The sequence below is a fragment of the Wasmannia auropunctata genome, unplaced genomic scaffold, assembly GCF_000956235.1.
Source record: "Wasmannia auropunctata unplaced genomic scaffold, wasmannia.A_1.0 LD336101.1, whole genome shotgun sequence".
Taxonomy (NCBI): Eukaryota; Metazoa; Arthropoda; class Insecta; order Hymenoptera; family Formicidae; genus Wasmannia; species Wasmannia auropunctata.
In genome coordinates, this window is record NW_012026789.1 from 4637709 (window position 1) to 4659619 (window position 21911).

General features: G+C 35.2%; 2 protein-coding genes across 10 annotated transcripts in view; both read right to left on the minus strand.

Annotated features, from left to right (window-relative positions):
* The window catches only part of LOC105460022 (ankyrin-2-like), a 28895-nt gene that overhangs the window by 912 nt on the left and 6072 nt on the right, over nucleotides 1-21911 (minus strand). For 5 of the 9 annotated variants that reach the window (XM_011706494.1, XM_011706486.1, XM_011706513.1 and 2 more), the window contains 22 exons: nucleotides 21694-21822; nucleotides 21214-21411; nucleotides 20628-20924; nucleotides 19877-20074; nucleotides 19232-19378; nucleotides 18048-18197; nucleotides 17540-17680; nucleotides 17243-17398; nucleotides 16597-16893; nucleotides 16001-16184; nucleotides 15796-15924; nucleotides 15378-15462; nucleotides 15183-15200; nucleotides 14871-15095; nucleotides 14606-14751; nucleotides 14127-14335; nucleotides 13485-13689; nucleotides 12730-12919; nucleotides 12507-12645; nucleotides 11929-12208; nucleotides 11162-11311; nucleotides 152-7223 (listed from right to left, as the gene is read on the minus strand). In XM_011706494.1, coding sequence (XP_011704796.1) covers nucleotides 166-7223; nucleotides 11162-11311; nucleotides 11929-12208; nucleotides 12507-12645; nucleotides 12730-12919; nucleotides 13485-13689; nucleotides 14127-14335; nucleotides 14606-14751; nucleotides 14871-15095; nucleotides 15183-15200; nucleotides 15378-15462; nucleotides 15796-15924; nucleotides 16001-16184; nucleotides 16597-16893; nucleotides 17243-17398; nucleotides 17540-17680; nucleotides 18048-18197; nucleotides 19232-19378; nucleotides 19877-20074; nucleotides 20628-20924; nucleotides 21214-21411; nucleotides 21694-21822 — 10731 coding nt within the window. In that variant the 3' untranslated portion in view covers nucleotides 152-165. Of the gene's footprint in view, nucleotides 1-151; nucleotides 7224-11161; nucleotides 11312-11928; nucleotides 12209-12506; nucleotides 12646-12729; nucleotides 12920-13484; nucleotides 13690-14126; nucleotides 14336-14605; nucleotides 14752-14870; nucleotides 15096-15182; nucleotides 15201-15377; nucleotides 15463-15795; nucleotides 15925-16000; nucleotides 16185-16596; nucleotides 16894-17242; nucleotides 17399-17539; nucleotides 17681-18047; nucleotides 18198-18438; nucleotides 18917-19231; nucleotides 19379-19876; nucleotides 20075-20627; nucleotides 20925-21213; nucleotides 21412-21693; nucleotides 21823-21911 lie in introns of those variants that run through there. The other 4 variants (XM_011706501.1, XM_011706471.1, XM_011706478.1 and 1 more) reach the window with 3 other exon arrangements.
* LOC105460018 lies at nucleotides 7240-10673 on the minus strand. Its single transcript, XM_011706452.1, has 3 exons — nucleotides 10545-10673; nucleotides 9104-10223; nucleotides 7240-8101 (listed from the first exon to the last, which is right to left on the minus strand). The coding sequence occupies exon 2, from the start codon at nucleotides 10146-10148 to the stop codon at nucleotides 9282-9284; it is 867 nt and encodes a 288-aa protein (XP_011704754.1). The 5' UTR covers nucleotides 10149-10223; nucleotides 10545-10673; the 3' UTR covers nucleotides 7240-8101; nucleotides 9104-9281.

The window sequence follows — 21911 nt, forward strand, 5'->3', positions numbered from 1 at the left end:
ATGTTTCAAAAATTATTTTGCATTAAAATTCAAACAACATAGAGTTATTTTAATAAATTCATTATAAACATTTATTTTTTGTAATACTAATTTAATATTATAATTAAATAATTAAAATGTAAATTAAAAATTCATTATATAAATTACTTACCCACGAAAATTGTCCTATGTATCACTACTTGGTGACGTTTTCGTTTTGCCATTTCTCGCTTTAGTTTCCATCGAAGATGTTTGTCCAACAGAGTGATCCGTTTCTGCCTCTGAATGACGTCCATTGCTACTTCTCTCGGGCGCACCGATATTTTGTTGCTCTAATAAAGGCATCTCAAGAGAATCCGAAGAAATTCGTCTCGCGTCACCACCATATTGCTCGACGGTTTCTTTTGTGTCTTTTATATTATTTAATGAATCCGAGCTTAAGGACGGCAAGTCCAGAGTCGTCTTCATCTCTAGAGAATCGGAGCTTCGACACAATTGCTGATACTTTTTCTCTGCATCTTCCATTTCCAGAGAGTCCGTACTGGTCTCCATGATATTGCTTTCTTTTTGTATCGCTTGTGCCTCATCGAGTTCTTCTATTTCTTCTGGAAGAGTTTCCGGAATTGGTTGAGCGGTGGCTTTTTCAGCATCGGTAATTTGCGAAATGTCTTCCGTTGTATCGTCTTGCCGTTCAAACTTTTCCATGTTAGACTGCGCGATGCGTATTATCTCGTCGATTTCCTTTATTCTTTTTTCGTAGTCATCCGAGCCGGAAGTACTAGGGTTGAACGAGCCAGCTGCACTAGTTTCCGTTCTCGAACGCGGCAGATTCTCTAATTTATATTTGTTCTCCGGACTCTCATGTTCCAGTAATTCCTCTTCCTCACGAGCTCGCAGTTCCATCAAATGAGCCTCTCTGCATGCCTTTTCCAGGCCTTCGAAATCTTTTAATGAAGACAACGAGACGTCGTCGCCGTGACCTGAACGACTGGTCATATATCTCCTTGGAAGACTGCCGTTATTGCTGCTGGAATCCTGCGAGCCGCTTTGTAACTTCCGCGAATTCTCAGCTGCCAGGGCGGTCTCTAAATTTTCGAATTCCTGCAGTGAACTCAAGGACACAGTGTCATGATCCGTAGACTTGCTGAAATATTTCTTCCCAAGGACGTCGTAATCCGGTGTGCTACTAAAGCTACCACGCATACTTCCCACACTGCCTATAGACTCCTTGTGGCTGCCTAAACTACCAAGTCTACTGCTGCCGGCCTCAAAATCTGTGACCTCTTCCTCCTTGATGTCCTCCAACGGTCCACGATCGTATTCGATATCGTAGATCCGCGCGTCCGCATGGAACTGCATCTCTATCCACTTCTTGTTCTCGTATTGCTCTTCATCAGAATAAGATTGAGATTGATCGTCAGTTGACGCGGGACCTTGAGGCGGGCTTTCTTCGGACTCAAAGTCAAACAGATCATTATTTTTCGATGTCTGACTCGTTGATACCTGCGTGTCCTCTTTGTTCTCCGCAATTAGGTTTTCTAGATCGCGATCATACTGCTTGCTAGTGGTTTGTGATACTGAGCTGATGCGAATGCTTTTACCCTCAGCATCAAATTCCTCCGCTTCGCGTCCAACTTCTTCGATCACCACAAAGTCATCAATGATGTCGGGCTTGTCTACGAGCTCGAATGAATCGCTGTCGGGTGAATGACGCTCGGACTTGTCCTTGTCTATATCTTTCTCTACGACTGTGTCAAAGGACATACCTGATGCTGAAGACAGGGACATACTGGCCTGTTGCAGCATCGAGTGGACGGATGTTGACGGTTCGAGACCCCCATCTCCAATTATTTCGTGATCCGAACTCTGTTTCAAACTATCCATCGTTTCATCCTTTCTCATATCTCTTTGTGCTTTTAAACCTTCCATCTTTTCCTCTTTAAAATCTTCACTGTCGTTGGGCCTAGCAACTTGCGTAGAGATTACCTGAGTACATACACTCTGAACTCCATCTTCGGATACCCGTGACGTCATTATGTCTACAGATTGAAGGATCCCGGGCGCATCCATAGAGGCGGAAATGGCTGAGTCCACTTTGGCCTGATCTTCTTCCAACACGTCCATGGACTCGGTTTCCATGATGACGCTATCGTCTACGATCTGTTGAAAAATCATCTCGGATGAACGTTTCATGCGACATGGTATATGACTATCGATTTTGTCCACAGTTTCCACGTCCAACGGTATTTCTTCACTACCGGAAGAGTCCGATGCCTCGGCCATCTCGTGTTCCGCGTCCAATGCGCTCTCCAGATTTTCATCTATCTCGTCCGCATCCACGTCCGCTTCCTCCGAGGGTACTAATGTCTCTGACAACTCACTGGTGCTGTCAATGCTGCCAAGATGACCCGAACTGAGAGAATTCAAGGATTTCATGGATTCGTGGGAGCTTAACGTACTTGCTGCCGTCTGATACTCTTGTGATGTTGGCAACGTTTTCGAGCCCTCGTGTTCGACAGACATCATCGCCGTTTCGTACTCCGAAGCGGTTCCGGATTGTACACCACCCGCGGCGGACTGCAATGCCTCGACATCGGACGAACTAGGTCTGCTTCCACTACCAAGCTCATAGTCACAGGATTGGTAATTACTGCTCTCGCCAGAACTCGAGACGTCAGCCTCGCTTTCCGAAGTCTTAACTCTCTTTGATATCCTAGACGGTTTCTGACGTCTTCTAGGTGCCGGTTGAGGTGGTGCTAAGGAGTAGCTGTCGTCCCTGTTATCCATATCTGATCCAACGTCAGACGATCTACTGATTGGAAGCGGACTTGCAAAACGATCTTCTTCTTCTTCCTCTTGTTGTTCAATTGTTATTAAAGTTTCTTCTTCTTCTTCTTCATGCTTCTCGATTTCAGGTGCTTTGACTACATCGGCTGGTCTGTCTTCAATGATGACAGTTGCTTGGACAGACAGTTTGTCATCGACGGTATCTTTGCTATCTTCCTTCTTTACTTCGTCAAATTTTTGAGTTTTTACAATTGACGATTCGCTGAGCGTAATAACTTCAATTTCGGCTTCCGGTTCAGTCTCGACAGGAACATGTTCAATGGACGGTGGTCTGTACAAAAACGGCAAATCGTTTGGGATGGATTCCGGTTGGAGTTTGAACTGAAACTCTGAAGGCGAATCTTTGATCTGAATTACGGTTTGACTATTCTCACTCAATTCTTCTATCAAATCTTGCTTAGCTGCTTCCAAAGACTCTTTCACTTCGGCAATTTCTTTTTTCACCACTTGATCCAGTACCGTTATCGCGTATCGCGCGCTTAAATCGACGCTCTGAAGATCATCTTTCTTTATTTTCAAGGCACAAGTATCGGAAGGAGCGATCGTCGATTTGCTGGGTTTGTCGTGCTTCTCGGTTGTCTTTTCCATATGTCGTTTGTATTCCTCACTGGGAGGTTTGATTTTCGCCAAATAAGTCTCTGTCCATTCTTTTAGTACATCATCAACTCTCGGACACTTCGATAATTCCGTTTCTCCTTTCGTGGAATCTTTTAGAATTTCCTTTGTTTCAGTAATCTCTTCTTTTACAGCTTTTGAATCTTTTATTGTCTTATCAGTAGCTTTCGTTGTAGGTATTATATCCGTAGAAATGTTTTGTTGAAAAATCTCTTTGCCCATTACTTCAGCTTTAATTTCCATAGTTAAATCTTTCGCTTCCTCCTCTTTCATAGGTATCATTTCCGTGACAGCTTCAGTAATACCCGTTTCCCAGTCAAAACTTTCGTGAGGCATCGATTGCCGTATATTAGCCGCGTATTCGTCCGTCGGCGCTTTGACATTGTATTCCCGTTGCATAGTGTCGACCAACTCTTGAAAACAAGAAATATCTAATTTTTTTTCTGTCAATTTGCTTTCAAAATCCGGCTCGGTAACTGGAACCACGGTGAATTTTGTTACCTTGGTCGTCGTAGTCGTAACAGTCTTAACATCACTAGCAACCGACTCTTTGATCGATTCAATCACACTGATCTCCTCTGAAGACTTAGTTATGGACTCTTGTTCCAAATCTACGGATTCATCCTGCGAGATAGTGCGGGTACGTTGCAAAGACGATTCATACTCCTCCAGCTCTTGATTAAATACCTGAGAGGGTTGCAACGTTTCTGATATTTCAATCTTTTCGTCGCCGATCATCCAATCTACTGGTTTAATTTCCAGATCGCTTACGTGCTTGGTCCTTGGAGAAAATAACGGCGGACTCTCGATTTCGAAACTGTCCGCTCTTCGTCTCTCCCCTGTATCATGTTCTCTCGATGGAATAGTCGAAGATAAAACTGGAGGATAGTCTACATTAGCATCATCAGACACTATGCTAGAACTGACAGTCACATCTTTTTCTTGAGCGATCTTTTCCAAAGAATCTACAGCCACACTCTCGTGTAAGGAAGCTACGTCCCTACTAGTCTGTTCGGATACTTTGTGCTCGTCTAACTCCAAGGACGGCACGTCAACCGAATCCTGTCGACTGTCTGCGCCTGGTTCCAAAATCTCTAATACTCTAGCGCCAGAAATTTCTGATATTATTTTATCTTTCGAAAGAGTGATATCATCCTTCTGAAGTGGCTCGATATGCCCGCTCGATCTGTCTGAACGAAGTTTATCGGAATGTGGACTGGACGTAGGCTTAGATATATCCTCTAATTCTCCAGTGTCAACATCAATTGTTTCTTCTAGATCAATTTGCTCAGATATACTGCTGGGACTTATAGTAATGTCTCTGTCCTGGAATTTTGCTTGCGATGATGATTCTTCATCTTTTGTTATATCTTCACTTATACTGTCTCTGGTATAGCCTTTCTCGAATAATTCTTCTTGTATGGATGTCTTCGACAGTTCTGCTCCTGGATAATCCATCAATTGTTCATGCATAATACTTTCGAATTTTTTTGTTAAATCATCTGCTAGTTTCTCATGATCAGTATCGCTGCTTTCGGAAATCAGTTGATCTAAATATTCCTTACTCAACATTTGGGGTTTTAATCCTGACGTTGATGATCTTCTTTCAATTTCACTCTCAATCGATTGTATCAGATCCTCTGCTATGTTCCGCGCTTCAATTTCTTTGGCGATTAATTCTTCTTTTTTCTCCAAAGATATTAAAGATTCTTTGGTCGAAAATTGTTCGTCTTTTTTAGTCTTTTCAGATGAAATCGTTTTGTCCCTTTGACTAGGTACAAACTGCTCAATCTTAAACTTCTCCAAACTCTCTTTGTAAGACTGTCCTTGCGTGATCATTTCAACTTTTTCCAAGTCTGTTCCTTCGAGCTTAGCTGTTTTAGGCATTTCCTTAATGTCCTCTACCTTCTTCGCATTGTCCCTCTTGATTCTAATTGCCACATCCACGTCGCTTTTCCTGTCTCTACTAGTTCCAGATTTTTCCGTCGCGGTTCCCTCATTGTCCTCTAGCAATTTAAATAATTCTTCCTTTTTACTCTTTGCTTTGCATTCAGAAGCGCTTGCATCTATCACTTGTTTACCTTCCATCACATTCATCGACATCTTCTGCACAGCGGTCTTATCCATCTCTTCATTTTTGCTCTTCTTTTCTTCCATTGTTTCAGCCGGTGTCTCCTTAGTCAACTTAGATTCTGAAGACTTTTTCCGTTCTACTTTCTCCTTCTCCTCATGAGTTATAAACTTTTCCACGCCGCTGGAGATCTCTGACGAAAGTACCTCCTTTTTTTCCACTTTACTAGTAGCTTTAGTATCAACCTTTGAAGTAACTGTATCGAAATCCTTGTCTCTCATTGCGCTTATATTCTCAAACATCTTAAACGCGTCCTGCGCGTCGGCGAAGGTCTTGGAAAAAGTTTGCGTCTTACTCTTCGTAGTCGAGCGTTCTTCATGCCGCTCTTCGCTGGATTTTCTCTCAGTGACAGTAAAGGTCTCGCCATCTTTCCGTCCCGGCAAATCTTTCTTCATTCCTTCTTTCTCCTTTATCGTCGCCCCTTCCATGATACGTTTAGGTATACGGGACTCAAATTCTTTTCTCTTGCTGGATGGCGAGGCAACATCCTTTTCTTTCTCCATAAAAAAACCTTTTAATGATTTCTCTTCAGATTTCTCCATTTTGCCTTTTCCTTCTTTTTGGCTTTTATCTTTTTCAGCCATTGCTGTGGAAATTGGAATGCGAGATTCGAATTCTTTTTTCATCTGTTTGACCTCCGTGTCAATGGTGAATTTTTTCTCCTTCTCAAAACTAATATCAGCCATTTTCTTTTCTTTCATTTTCGCCTCTTCTTCGATGATTCGCCTCTCTTCTTCGAGGAATTGCTCCATTTCCCTTTTATCGTCCAAAAGAAATGATTTAGTTGTAATGTCTGTTTGTTCCTTCTCAAATATCTTTGTTCTTACATTAACTTCTGGAACCTGTCCAATTAAAGTATGTCCTATCTGTGTTTCTTCTGCTAGTTCTCTTTCCTTATTTAATAATTCCTTGCAAATCTCCATCATTGGCTGAGCTGTTATCTTTTGAACTTCTTCACGCACTTCTTTATCGTCATCCTTTTTCTGTTTATCTTTTAAATCTTTTCGTGTCTCTTTCCATTTTTCGTCATCCGTAGCAGCTTTCAATATCTTTTGTATTTCTCTTGCTTCTTCCAAGTGTTTTTCCTGGATATCGATTTTCTCCTTCGTCATTTCCACTGTACTCTTTTCCGCGTGACTTTTCAGATCGTCGCTCGACTTGTCCTTAAAGAAAGGTTTGTCTTTTTCGGACTTGGCGGAGTCTTGTTGATGCAGTCTTGGTGTACCTTTTGCCATCTGACTCTCTTTCTGTATCTGTTCTTCAAAGTAATGCGCCTTCTCCGCTACTGAACACTCGGAGATATCTGGCATGTTAATGTCCTCGATGGTCTCCGATCTAATGACGTCCGAGATGCCCTCCGTTGTCCCATCACCTTCCTCGGATACGACATTCGGCTGGCACGACTCGCTGTCGCTCTCGTTAATGGTCAATTGAGAGGTCCTCGAAATTTCGGATTCGGAACGCTGGTAGTTTTCACGTTTTCTCGAAATATTCTCCCAGAATATACGCTTCTCCGAGTACGTTTGCCTTTCGAGATCAGGCGACAGATCCGGTTCCGCCTGACCGGCGCCTGCTTTATTGGGATAACTAGCATCTACGGATTCTAGGGGATAAGCCGCTTTTTGTGCAAAGGATTCGTGGATAGCGGCATCTAGAACAACCAAGAATTATGCTCACATTACTTTTTATTAAGCATGCCGTTATAATGACTGCGATACATCGTGTCTATTTTTTCTTTACAATTTTTTTTGTTATTCACAGCGAGATCTGGCGATCGAGAGCTTCCGTAAAGAGCGCAAATTCTTTATTTTTTTCTTTCATTTTCTTTTCTTTTCTATAGTCGTGGTAGGTACAAGGTGTACTAGATCCAAGATGCGTTGAAGCCGCAAAATGCAAAACAGCAGTCCATTAACTCTAATCTTGAGATAAAGCGTTTCTGCGTAAATCTAATCTTATTAATGCTACTAATAAATAATTGTTTTTTATATTATAATTTTTATCAAAGATATAATTATTTGTTCATAGTTTCTTAATTGAAAAAAGAACATAATAATTCATATAATATAAAAGATTGGACTTGTTCTGTTTTATATTCGACAGCTTTAATTTATTGTAAAATACAACTTAGCAAGTTTTGAATGCATGTAATAGTACTATAATAAATATTTTTATTATTCTAATGTATCTGTAAATTCATTATATGCATGACATAATTTAAATTATAATTGTAGTTATATCATCAAAAATATAATTTGCAAATATGAAATAAATTTTTCTATTGTTCTTGCACGTACAACGACTTGATCTTAAAAATAATATTATTGCCAAGAAAAGAAAACATTAAGTATTGTTGTATTAATTATCTAAATACGTATTTACATATTATGTCATATAATTATAATTATATATGTGTATATGTATGTGTATTTGTTTATATCTCGGAAAATTTCTTTAGACTGCGGAGACATACTCTTTTGCATTAATATCCCATACGGTTGTCTATGATAATGTTGAGGACGGCAGTTCGGTCTGCAAGTATAACAAGTACACAAATATTGCGTTATTATCGATTTCATAACGAGGACATAAGAATTAATTTGTCGATAATCGTTTCGATGCGCATCGTATTGTTATTGGATTTATAAATGAAACGATGTTTAATTGTATATTATAGCTGTTATAAGCGGACTTTTTTTATTAACTAACGCTATTTCAAGTTTGATGCTAAACAATTGTCATTTTCCAAAAATCACTAATTTAATTATTTATTAATTTTCCAGAAATAAATTATATATCGTGTAATTTTACTTTATTTGAATCAGGTTTGCCCCATCGAAAATTTATTAAGTTTTAAAAAGGAGATTTATTAAGTTTTAAAGGCACGGTGCAAAAAGGAAAACGTAAGAATTTGTAATAAACTATATATAGTGCTCATAAATTGCCCAGAAAATAAGTCTATGTATACATATGGTATATCTTTCGTAATATATTTATTGTAAGAATTAAATTAAATTTAATATTCTTAATTAAATTTAAGCATAAAAACAGATATTTTATTTACACTTCCTATTTTTAAATATTTTTTCTTTATTTTCTTTTATGACTTTCTGAAATATATATATATATATATATTTTACGATGCAAGAAATGTGAGAATTATTTTTTGGACAATTTTTATGGGAAAGGACAAAGAGAAAAATTAATAAAAAATAAATTAATTTTAAAAAATTGCTAGCTGTTCGATATAAAGGACACAACATTCAATACAGCTTGTTAATAAACTTTGTGTCAATTAATTACATCTTTATGATCATTTTAGAAGATTTTGATAGATGCCTGATATCGTCCAAGGCTCACAGAAAGATCCTTATAACAGATACTTATCTGTTGAACAAGAACTTCTAATTGAATCAAGATTTCTTATATTTACATAAGATGTTACGCAACTTGCGTTGCAGTTGTAAGTATCAGATCCCATTAAATAACATCAGTAACTTTATCTGATCACGACCGATCGAAAAAGCTTCTTACTTCTGTTATTCATAATAATGTCATCCTGTCATCCTTATTTGTATGGTACACTAATTTTTGTTAAACATAATCAGAAAGATCATAGAAATTGCTCTTGGCTTTCATTCCAAGGACTGTATTATTTTGCATGCTTCAAATAATTTTTCTAAATTCATCTTTTCTTTCAATTCTATTTGATTTAATCGACGTCCTCGATATCGGTGTGGCAATCGCTGATAGCCTCATCGGCGGTGTCCGGAACATATAGGGGGTTTTCCATTTTGTTGGTCATAACAATCTGCGATGCGGCCAGGATATCAAGATCCTCATACATGTGATTGAAAGCGGCTGCCTCATCCAACTTAGTCTCATCTTCGGATCCTTCCATATCCTCGCTGTCGGTATTTGGCATATCCGGTATGTTCTCAGTATCTTGTTTATCGATGGAAACCTCTTCTCGTGACAATCGGTTTCGCACTTCTACAGAGAACGGCCCGTCTCCTTCCTTGGTCGTGATCATCTCGCCGCCGAACTCGGTCAGAATGTCCGATCTCGGAGTGACATAGATTGTCGGTTGAATATCCTCGTCGCCCTCCATGTCCTCCACATCTGTTTCCCCTTGATAGTCGTTATCAATCACTTTTAATTTACTACTAGTATCTTTCTCATCGTCGCTGTAGATCTCATCGACGTCAGTGAGATTCTCCACGAAGCTGCCGCGACTTGAGCGGGATCTGGCTTCACCGTCGGCTATGAGATAATCCAGATTGTCGTTGACCTTTATCTCAGGCTCGGTGACCTCCGCGTTGGTCACAGAAATTAACGGATTTGCTTGCGAAGCTTGCGCGGAATTAAGTTTGCCGATCTTGCTGGTGATCATTGTCAATTCGCCCTCAGAATCCGTATCGGAAAAATGCAACGATGCGTTACTCATCATTGCATTCAAACGTCTTCTGGCGGATCTGGACTTGCGCTTGATCTTCGTTCCGGAAGAACATTCCTTGTCATTCGCTTGACTATCTTGCTTCATCGCGACGCGATCGTGCTCATTGATTTTTGTCGTCATGTCTGCTCAGTATCTTATGTGATTAACGTGCCGATTGTAAGTGCAATCTACTAATGAACTTAAAAATACCTGAAACTGAAAATAGTGAGAAAGAAAAAATTAACTTTAAAGAAAACACAAAATAAAATTTCAAATAAATTATTTAAAACAAATATGAGAATATAATAAAAAATATTAGTACAAAATTAAAATTTAATACAAAAATAAAATATTAAATTTACAATTTGTAAGACCTATTTTAGATACGATCTCTTGTACATAAAACAGATTTTATAAGTTATAAATTTATCTCATTCTTGCATTAAATTTTTTAACTTTAATGAGATAAATGAAATAAAACAAAAAGAGAAAGTTAGTAAAAATAAACAAACTCGTGGCAAAACTAAAAAGACTCACGTTTTAATAATTATGTATAGATGCTCGAAAGAAAGAATATGAAATTTGCACCGTTCTCTTCATCGGTACGGATAGAACTAAAGAAGTCCACCGCCGGCACTTTCAAGCATTTGTTGATGCAGTTACGTCTAATTAAGTTAAGGAAGCCTCACCCAACTCCTAAACCGTAAGCCGATTATCTTTCTCCCCTTAAATTAAAATACAATGACAATCGAATTTCATTATTTTCAAGTTGAAGACGAAACGATATTCGACAAGGATTTTCTTTTCGACCTTGTCAAAACATTTTCTTTTTGCCATGTTGCACACTTCGCTTACGAACGGCCTACGTCGCCAGACCTTTCTCGAGACATCGCCATATCGATACAATATAAAAATATCTTCACGTAATAAAATATATTCATCGACAACACTTAATGCTTCATTACGCAAGTTCTCTTTTTGCACCTTGCATTTTTAGTGTTATAGACGAAACTGATTTGGAAGTTTGAACTTTTTTGATTTGAATATTTCGATATGCGATCTATTTTTTTGGAATATTCATATTCAATACTTATATATGCATTATATAAGTCAAATATGCTCTTTCTATTTTCTACAGTTTTTTTATATCATACCTGTTTGTTCCTTTTGTAACGTGTCGGTTATGAATTTCTTTTCCGTTGGTGAGGTTTCTTTAGGCTTATCAGTTTTCTCCATTTGTTCCATTTTGTACTTTGATTTATAATAATCTAGTTTTTGATTTATGACATTAGAATCTTCATAACCTATAGCAACAAAAATATCATTATTAATAGTGATATATGTATAAGGACGTCGTTTATAAATCTTTAATTTAATTTCAATTTCAGATTTTTTCAATTTTTTAATAAATTTTAATTTTATTTTTAAAAAATTATTTTTTACATTTAAAATTTATATAAATTATCTAATATACAAAGAAAATAATATTATACAATTTCTTATATTTTTTATTGTAATATTATTACTTAAATAATTATATATTTAAAAAAATAAATTTTCTCTATTTGCATTAATTTATTAGACGCTCTTTTAAACTTAAAACAAAATGATGTTACACATAACTATTAAAATAATTATATTAGAAACTAGGATTATTATAATTTAATCTATCTATGTTTGATGCGGAAAAAAATCTATCTTATATCCAAAACAAAAATTTTTAAGAAAAAAGATCCTGTTGAAATTAATTTTGCTTAAAAAGTTTTACAATTGAGATAATTTAATACTTTTTACACTATATCATGATAATACCTTAAATTTTTTGTATGCTTTATATTTTTCTTTTACATTATATATATATTTATATTATATATATATATATATATATATATATATATATTATAATATTTGATAGACCTACCTTTTAATCTCTTCTTTATGTCATGTTTAATAATAGTTTCGGGGAGGACAATATTTAACACACAAACAGGCTGCTGAGGTGGTTCTCCTTTAGCAACTTTTGGTTCCCGCATGAACAACATCCTCGCTACTGGATCCAATAACGGATCTTTTACTTTAACATGGAATGACAATCGATTTTGTCGGAAAGCCCTAAACGTGAACTTCAACTGCATACCGGACTTCGTTACTGGTACTAAATTCCCACTAAATTCAATATACAGGTCTTTCCCATCAAGCGCCTAATGTTAAACAAATATTCATCAAGTAATTAAATTCTGCCATTGCTACATTAACAATTTTCAAATAGTGATTTTATAAAAAAAAAATATTATTACTTAAAATAAATAAATATATCAATAGAATAGATATTAATACGATAATAATAAATAATCCATCTTATATCCCAAACAAAAATTTTTAAGAAAAAAGATTTATCTGACTCTAGTAAAAAATTATATGTCCTGTAAAATTGATTCTTGCTCAAAAAAGTTTTACAATCAAGATATTTTAATACTTTTTGCTATATCATGACAATACCTCAACATCGCGACTTTTAACAATTTCCGTAAATTCCTCTTGTCTCTCCAAAGTGTGCATGCCTTCCTTGCCATCAGTCATACATAATATTCGCAATGTAGCTTCCAACACGTCCATTCTCTTGGAGTATATTATGAAGCTACATAGAGAGAAATATTTGTTCATGTTAATGTGAGAATTGCTACTATAATAGCTATATATGAATTATAGAAAAGTCGCTCACTTAGTTATATATGGCACATGTAAGGATGCCTCATATAACTCCGTTGCCATTTTCGGTACTGCCCCGATATTTCTGCAATCCATCAACCAAAATCTTGCTGAAACAGTAGTGGTGAACGACACTTTATCGTTCATAAATGTTAACGGCGTTGATCCGGTAACGTCTTCCCATTGTGACTCGTTGGTCCCACCTAAAGTTAAATAATTTTTATCATTTCAATTATTGTAAAAACATTATTGTAAAAACAAGAAATAGATTCTTAAAATATGATTCAGAATTAATGCTTGTCAATAAAAACGAAGAAACATATTTATATTAGTTATAAATTAATCTGTAATATTAATCATAAACTGATATTTACTATATAATTGAATTAATTTATAAAAATTAAATAGCAGTTATTTTTAAATTAATTTAATTGTGTAATACTAACAATTTTGCTCTTTAATATTCAATATTATTATCTCTTTTTTTAATTATAAAATACGTTTTAAATATTTTTAATTTTAAATTAAATTTTTTATTTATATACAAAGAAAACGTCTTTATTATAGATAAAGCTGTAGATAATTTTTGAACCACATGTACATGCTTGTAAATATTTCCTATTAATAAAAATAATTTTCTTGTAATAATTTATCAATTATTATTAAATATCACATTATTTTCTTGTAATAATTAGTTATTGCTAAATGTGAAAGGTAAGTTGTATTTATTTTGCTTGCTTGTCTGAATTGTAAAATATCTATAGATACCTGCAATGCTACACAAGAGGCGTAATGTAGGTGTCTCTCCACCGTACTGATTGATCATCCCCTTGTTTGCTGCTTGCGGCACGGGGATCGTAAGGGTTATCGGTTTGTGAAATTTCCGTCGTCTGGGTTCAATCGTAATCACCGGTGAAACAGCAACGCAATTGCCGAGCAATTTGGCCGTGAGTTCAGCCGGAATAACGTGCGCCTAAGTACAGATAAGAGCTTTATATTTCTTTTTCTCTAAAAGTGAATCAGTGGAATCATTACTGATTTTCAGCGTATATTATTTTTCAATGATATACTTTGAACTGTGATGAGCAACATGACTATTTCAATATTATTTCAATGATAATATACTGATTTAAACAGTAAATATGATCATATAAACTGAAAATCAGTGAGTTTCACTGTCAAACAATTTTGAGAACTGAAATTCAATGTCTTTCTGTGATATTCATTGTTTGAATCAATACATTATCACTAGAACAACATTAAAATAGTCACTGTTTATCACAGTTCAAAGTATGCCATTGGAAAATGATATACACTAAAAATTAGTGTCGATTTCACTGATTCACTTTTAGAGAATTGTCATCCTCTTACTTGCGGTCATGTGACTGTCGAATCTATAGATTTAATTACCTGCAAGCCGACTTTGATTTTTTTCGTTAACGCTCCCGGTGGAAAAACGGCCTGCACGTGGTTTGCTACGCTAGATAACAAAATGCAACCCTCGGCGCCGATAACGTGAACTTCTTGCTTGATTCGAGTTACGATAGCAAAATATTGCGGGAAGTCAGTGGTAATTATACGAGTGATTCTGCCCGAGTGTGCAACGCTCATCTGAGGATCTGAAAAAAGATTTTAATTGTAATTAATTAATTGTGAATATAAATAATTATATTAAAATTAAAAATTTCAAGCATTTATTAAGACTATATATTAATTTGAATATATTGCCTCATTCAAAAGCAAGGCAACTTGTCTAATAAATTACACATTATATTATATGGAAAAAGATTAAAAAAAAAACAAAAAATAAAAATTTTGAAAATACGTCCGTGATAAACATTTAAAATAAAAAAATACAATCAAACATTAATTTTTCGGAAATCATATACCGTAAGGCGTATTGAGGAGAGTATCGTCATTATCCACGGAGTTATCGTGTTCCTTCCACGTTTCTCCATTTTCACTTCGCAGGATAATAATTTCCCGTTCTTTCCCATGAACAGACGCAAAATGTGGTATGTCAATTAAGACGGGTCTGAAATCGGTTTATTTCCATGTAATTGTAAACTCGAATATTAGAGAGTTTACTTTATATATACATATTTAGCATATACATATTATACATATCAACTATATTGGACAATTAAGTGTTACCCTAAAAATCTCGCACCCACTGGACCCATCTCAATAATACGAGTAGCAAGAGCCTCCCCTTCCATCAAAGGGGGCGGATTCGCCACTTTATTTGCTTTTACTAGTCTGCATGTTACGCGAATTGGCATCGTTGCTCTTCGAGGCGGTACAATAAGGCGCACACCGCTGTGTCTGCATCCCTTCATAGCACCGCCACGCGCATCCACGAGAAAACTAATTAAAAATCTGTAAATCCAGATCTTTGTAATTCTTTGCACTTATTTGGATATTTTTTTTTTTTTTTTTTAATCAATTATCCACTGTTATACTTACGATCTGAAGTGCAGCTTCCTACAAAGGAAAACACACATTCTTAAATCAAGTCTAAACAAAAATTTTTTAAATAAAAGTTTTCTTAATTTTAATTTTAAATAAACAATTCTAAATTTTTTGCAATAACGTAATACTAAAATTATATATTTGTATATATTATATATAATTGTAGAAGAAAAATTAATTGACACTTACCCCAGATTCAGTCCGTCGTTATCAAAATTTTCTGCTAAACAATAATTATTGCTTTGTGCAAATTCCTGCTTTTCTTCTTTTGTAACTAAAATAAAAATAATAATTATAGGTCTCTATAATATACTAACTCTTTAAAATCAAGTTATTTCGGTCTACAAACTGCTTCATAATATTTTTATTTAAATTTAACTAAAACACATACACTCAAACAAGAGATATATAAGAAAATGATTTAAAGAATAAATGGTTAAGGCGCTTTCTAAGCTTTTTAATTATTTATTCTAATATTTTTATTTTTGCAAATATATATCTTATTATATCTTAAATTAGTTTATATACGATTATTTCATGAAAATTCATAATATACGTTACAAAATAAACTATATTTTTAAAACAAACTGATTGGATACATCCGTACATTTTTTACCTTGTCTGTGCACCGGGTCATCCCTAGTAACATCAATAGGCAATGAATCATCTCTTAGACTCTTCATCAAATCTGCCGTGAGGTATCGATAAGGTTGCTCACTAATTAATGCGTCAGAACCTGAAAAGAAAAAAATTTTTTGCAAAAAACTTAATTATATTTTATATTAGTATTATTTGTATCTGTGCATCCATACCTCCTTCATCTTCCGAATCGGACATAAAACTAGTTTCTTGCAAGCTTTCTGGAGCTATTACTTTGTACTTTTCCTCCCAGTTTTTGTTATCTGGAGTCATACTGTCATAAGGCAATCCTTTCAGTACTTCCATCACAGAAATATACCCTAATTTTTGCGCTATGTTCAGTGCCGTTAAACCATCCTATAATTTTTTAGTTTTATAAATTTATGAAAATTTAATACTATAGAATTCACATTTTTTAGTAATATTTTGTAATCTGTAATTTGTAATTTACTTTTATAGAAATTTGTATGATATTTATGTTATCTAAATGTTTAATAATTTAAGAAAAGACAAAAGTCTACAAAAGTTTACCTAATTAATTATCTTAAGAATATAAGCTTTACAAAATTTTATATTAAAATGATATACATATATATATATATATATATATATATATATATATATTTAGATTAATTTTATTATTAATAAATTAATAGTTATTATACATATAATAAATAGTATATAATAAATAATGATTATATAATAATCAAAACATGAATAGAGACACTTATACATATAATTGCATACATAGCAATAATATGTTGCTTACGTTAGTACACGCTTTATGTGAAGCGTTTCCTTCCAACAAAGCAGTGACGATATGAGCATGACCTTGTTGAGCGGCCTGATGAAGCGGGGTGTAATTCTGATTAGTTCTAACGTCGATCGTGGCGTTATGTTTTAACAAAAAGCGTATCATTGACAGATTCCCGAAATGCGCGGCCACGTGTATCGGTCTATAGCCAGTTTCTGTTTGACTTTCAACGTCGGCCCCGTTTTTTACCAAGATAGAGGCCACCCTAATGAAATCTTCTTGCGCGCATAAATGCAATGCCGTGAGTCCGTTCTGATAGATAGTAATAAGAAAATAATAGATTCATCATTCTTTATCTCTACTTATTTGCAGATAATAAATATTAAAAATATTTTTTCGACGATGCCAAAAAGAGAAAGTTGATATCCAATATTATTTAAAATATTAATTTCTATAACTGCAAAAACATAAGAAAAATATGTGGATAATAAAAATAATTTAAGGAACATTGTGAAAAAGAAGTTGAAGAACTCGCAAAAATTTTAATTTTATATAACAAAGAATAAAAATTAAATAATGAATTGCATATAGTAACTCTGATTAAGCTTCTAAAAATCGAAATCTACAAGTATATGAAATATTGGAGAGAAAGTAGACTTACTTTGGCTTTGTGATTGGGATTAGCACCGTGTTCAATTAGCAAATTCGTCATATCATAATGTCCTTTTTGCGCACTCAGATGCAACGGGGTGAAACCCGCTTTGGACTCCGCGTTTGCGTTCGCCCCTCTGTCCAAGAGAGTAGAAGCGATGTCCATCTAGCCGCGTGAAAGAGATCGTTTTCGTAAAATGGTTAATAGCAATAATAATGAATATTAAAGAAGTGTAAACATTCATGCGTTAGAGAAAACATTTCAAGCGTTATTTTAAAATTTTCCACAATGTCGAGATAATTTCACCTGGTTTTTGCGAGCAGCGATATGTAGCGGAGTGTGCCCATTTTTCGACGCAAGATGAGGCGACGCTCCTTTTTCTAACAAGAGAGTCGCAACATTTGGATGGTCATAGTGACATGCCAAGTGCAAAGGAGTGATATCGTTCTGAAATGTCAAGCATACGTTTAGCACATCTCAATGGAACCTGCTTGAAAGTCAAAAGATAATTTATGCAATACAATATCGCGTTGTATAAAGAAAATCTCAGTGAAAAAAATTTTAAGTGAAATTTAAAAACAATTATTTTTCAATTTTTAGATATCTATTATCTTAAATTCTTTTTTCAGCAATTTTGTTGGTAATCCTAAAAAGAATAATATTGTGCAATTACTAATATAGTAAGAAATAATATTAAAGAACTAAAATTACTGTATAAAATAAGGAATATTGTGTTCTTTTTCTTTTGCCTAGATGTCTGATGTATTTTTTTACACAACTCGATATAATTTACGTATAAATTTTGAACACGAACCTTTCCTTGGACATCGAGTTTGCTTTCTTTTTGCAACAGTATATTTGCAACATTCATATTTCCGTATTTAGCCGCGATATGTAAAGGTGTAAAGCCGTTTTTCGTTGCAGCCTTGAGAGAAGCATTGTTCTCCACAAGAATGGCTGCCACCTGTTTATCAGAAAATTTGTTGTGTTATAAAAAGATTTTCTGGAACTTATCTTCCTTTTTGCACTTTTGTAAAATGAAGCAGACTTTTCTTTCAGTTATTTCAGATAATTTCTTATCATTTTCTTATCATTTTTATAACTAATCTTCTTCCAATTTTTTATAAAAAATTAATTTTATGCTATATAGAGTGAAACTTCAGATATGATATCAAGTATTAAATTTAATAAAAATATTAGGTTACCTCCCGTAATAAAGATGTCCATTAGAAATGAGGAATTTATTAAAAATCGATATATTCGTGTGTTCGAGCGACATGACACAGTTACGAAAATAACAAATTTCATAAATTAGAATGATTGGAATTAGGTTAATGCTTGTTTAATGACTTTAATCACATTCGCGTTTGTACGAAAGCGTTAGTAAATTATTTATGAGACGCGCAGAAATATAAGGGGAACTTTAAATATGTTTGGCTTGACAATCAATATTTAGCCTTGGAGGAATGAAGTGATTGCCAAATGTCACGGGGTGAAATTACGTCCAATTTGGCTACCTTCGTGTAATGAGATTGTTTGATAATAAAAAAAAAATATACATGGCCAGGGGAGGAGGGAAGAGAAGCGTCGATAAGATAAATGGATAACAAATTTTTAGAACGTAGTTTGAAAAGTATGAAATTATTTGAGTAAAATTATATCCGTAAAAATGAAGAAATAAAGGTAACATAAAGAATAAACAACGTAACGAAAAAGTTTATTATATAACGAATACAATGATGGATAAACGTAACATAAAATGTATAATCAACGTAAACAAAATTATATTAACAGAAGATGTAAAACAGAATATGTGCGAAACGTGAACCAACGATGCGAACAATGTGCACAGGTAATAACGATAACGACAAACGTGTCCGCAGTGGCATTCTCTCCTGCATCCTAAATAAGGTACTCCCGTTGCCGGGTCCAGAACAGGTATGTTCTGTTTTGCGTGTCGATGTAATCCGCTATTTGCACGCATTCATTGTACATTACCTCCTCTTGACCTTCCTTCGCCGCGATATGAAGCGCCGTGTACATGTCTTTCGTAGCGGTGTCCACAGCCGCGCCGTGCTGCAGCAGCAGCATAACAATATCGATATTTCCTAATCGAGACGCTATATGAAGCGGTGTTTGCTGTTCCTACAAAATAACAAAAAAATGATATTAAAAAGATGCGACGGTGAAAATTAATTTTTTTGCGAAGCAGTAGGTGAAAGCGTGAAGGTGATGTTGCGATGAGATCTCGTGGTCATAGAAAAGTTTCGAGTTACAAATCAGTGTTCGTATTATTGTGCCTTAAAAATTTGAGTGATTAAAAAAGAAAGCGTGAGAAACAACACTAGATTCGTCTTACTTGCAATTGGAAGATCACACACTTCAATTACATATCGCCAGTAAGAAAAGATAAATTTGAACTTCGGCATATGAGACTGGTTAATGGCTCATGCTTTTGTATAAAGGGGTGCGTATGAGTATGATCATTTGTATGTATATGACTTTCTAGATTATAATTTTGGTTTTCAGGAGAGGTATTCGCTGTTCGTTAAGTTAAACAAGCAGATTCATTGGCTGAAGGTCGAGAAAGCGGCGAAAAAAGGGTCGGATTCGGAATTTCGGAATGCAACACGCACTACTTACCCTTGCACGAGCATCGACTTTGGCACCATTTCTTAGCAAAATTCGAATAATGTCTGTTTGATTAGCTCTAGCTGCCAGATGCAGGGGTGTTTCACCCCTAACAGTTGGCACGTCGGGATTGGCTTCATGCTGCAGTAGGAATATCACGATATTCATACACCCCATAAAACTGGCCACATGTAATGGAGTCAGTCCGGACTGCAAAACACACGTATTGTCTGTTAATATTTCGACTTTTCGATATGACTCCAGAATTAAGTCCGTCGATTTGATTCTTTATCGTTGTCGTTATCGTTCCGGCAATCAATGTCTCGAAAACTGTCGAGGAATAAATACATAAAAATGATCGCAAGAGAAGAAAATCACGCCGACTAATTTTGTTAGTTTTATTATTAAACGCACGACCCTTTAACCAGTCTTTGAAATTTATCGATCGATTTTATTTTTGCGGGGCACAGAAGGACGGACGAAGATTCTTCTTAACAACGTTAATTACCATCACATGTGCGACATATATCAATGTGACCTTTTAATTATTATACTCCGAACACGCATACGTTCGCGCGTTAAAACGATCATTTCTGTGCAAATGCGATCGATATCACAATTCGGCTTCGTAATATTCCATCGAACGTTGCTATTGACACTGTGTGAAAACATTATTTGTGATTTACAGTTGCGAATAGACATTTATGAAAACATGATGCGAAATGCTTGATCAGAGTGCGAACGAAGAAACGTGTTACATTACCTCCGTGGTCGACTCGATAGATGCACCGTGCTTCAATAGAAGTTCCACCACCTTGATGCGGTTCTTCTTGCAGGCGATATGGAGCGGCGTGAAGCCATTAAGAGCTCGAGCATTCGGATCGGCTTTACGATCGAGTAACAACTTGGCGACTCTAACATGACCGCAGTGTGCGGCAACGTGGAGCGAGGTCAGATAATCGATGGTCACTTCGTCTACTGGCGCCCGATGGTACAGCAGCACTCTTGCAGCGTCCACGTGGTCTCCTTGAGACGCCATGTGTAACGGTGCGAGGCCATTCTGCAAGAAAGATCATTTTAATTTAAGACAAAGTAACAGATCGTAAAATATACATATATGTAAAATCTAAACATCTGAAACATTGATCTGTGAATCACATACAGAATTAGAGAATTAGCACCTTGGTAACTAAAATTTTTCAGCACCACAGTTTCTAAATATAATTGCAATCTATTGTTAAATGTTAAAATCTTAATTTTTCAGTTTTAATCTTTATAATTACTATTGTCATAATTATTATTATAGCTATTATAAAAATGATGAAAATGGAAGAAATGCGAGACTATACCTTAGTACGCGCGCTGATCGGCGCCGAATTTTCAAGAAGCGTGCTGACAACCTGTTCATGTCCCGATCGCGCTGCGCAATGTAGCGGAGTTAAACCGTCTCTAGTCTTGGCATCGATTTGCGCCGAGTTCTCCAACAGTATCTTAACCATATTGTTCTTGCCCCACTTTGCCGCCACATGTAGCGGGCTTATGTTATGCTAAGGAAAATACACATTACAGTGAAAAACTACTAAATCATAATATTAAGTTTAAAATTATTTTAAAGATAATCAAAACTGTGCTATTTCTGAGAGACATAAAGTACAGTTTATTATTATATGTATATAATATTAAAAACGTATAATCTCACGTTATTTTGAATTGCATTTCTACATTTTTAGAACACGTTATATCTTCAATTTCAAAAATTTAGATCTCAAATTATTTTTAAACTGTCTCGTAGAATTATATTTTTGTAAAAATCATCGAATATACCTTACCTTAGCTAAATAATTTGCATCGGCTCCTCGTTTTATTAATAACCGCGCTATTTCCTCGTTTCCATAATGAGCGGCGATGTGAAGAGGGGTGAAGCCACTCTTCGATGTCACATCGGGTTTGTGGTCGTTCTGTAACATTCAATCGTTACAATGACGTAGTATTTTAATTCGCTTACTTGTTTTTTAATTCATTTCATTTTTGGTTCACATAAGAGATC

Excerpts from the sequence above, each read along its gene's own strand:
- LOC105460018 (XM_011706452.1), bottom strand. The coding sequence starts at position 10,148 with ATGACGACAAAAATCAATGAGCACGATCGCGTCGCGATGAAGCAAGAT.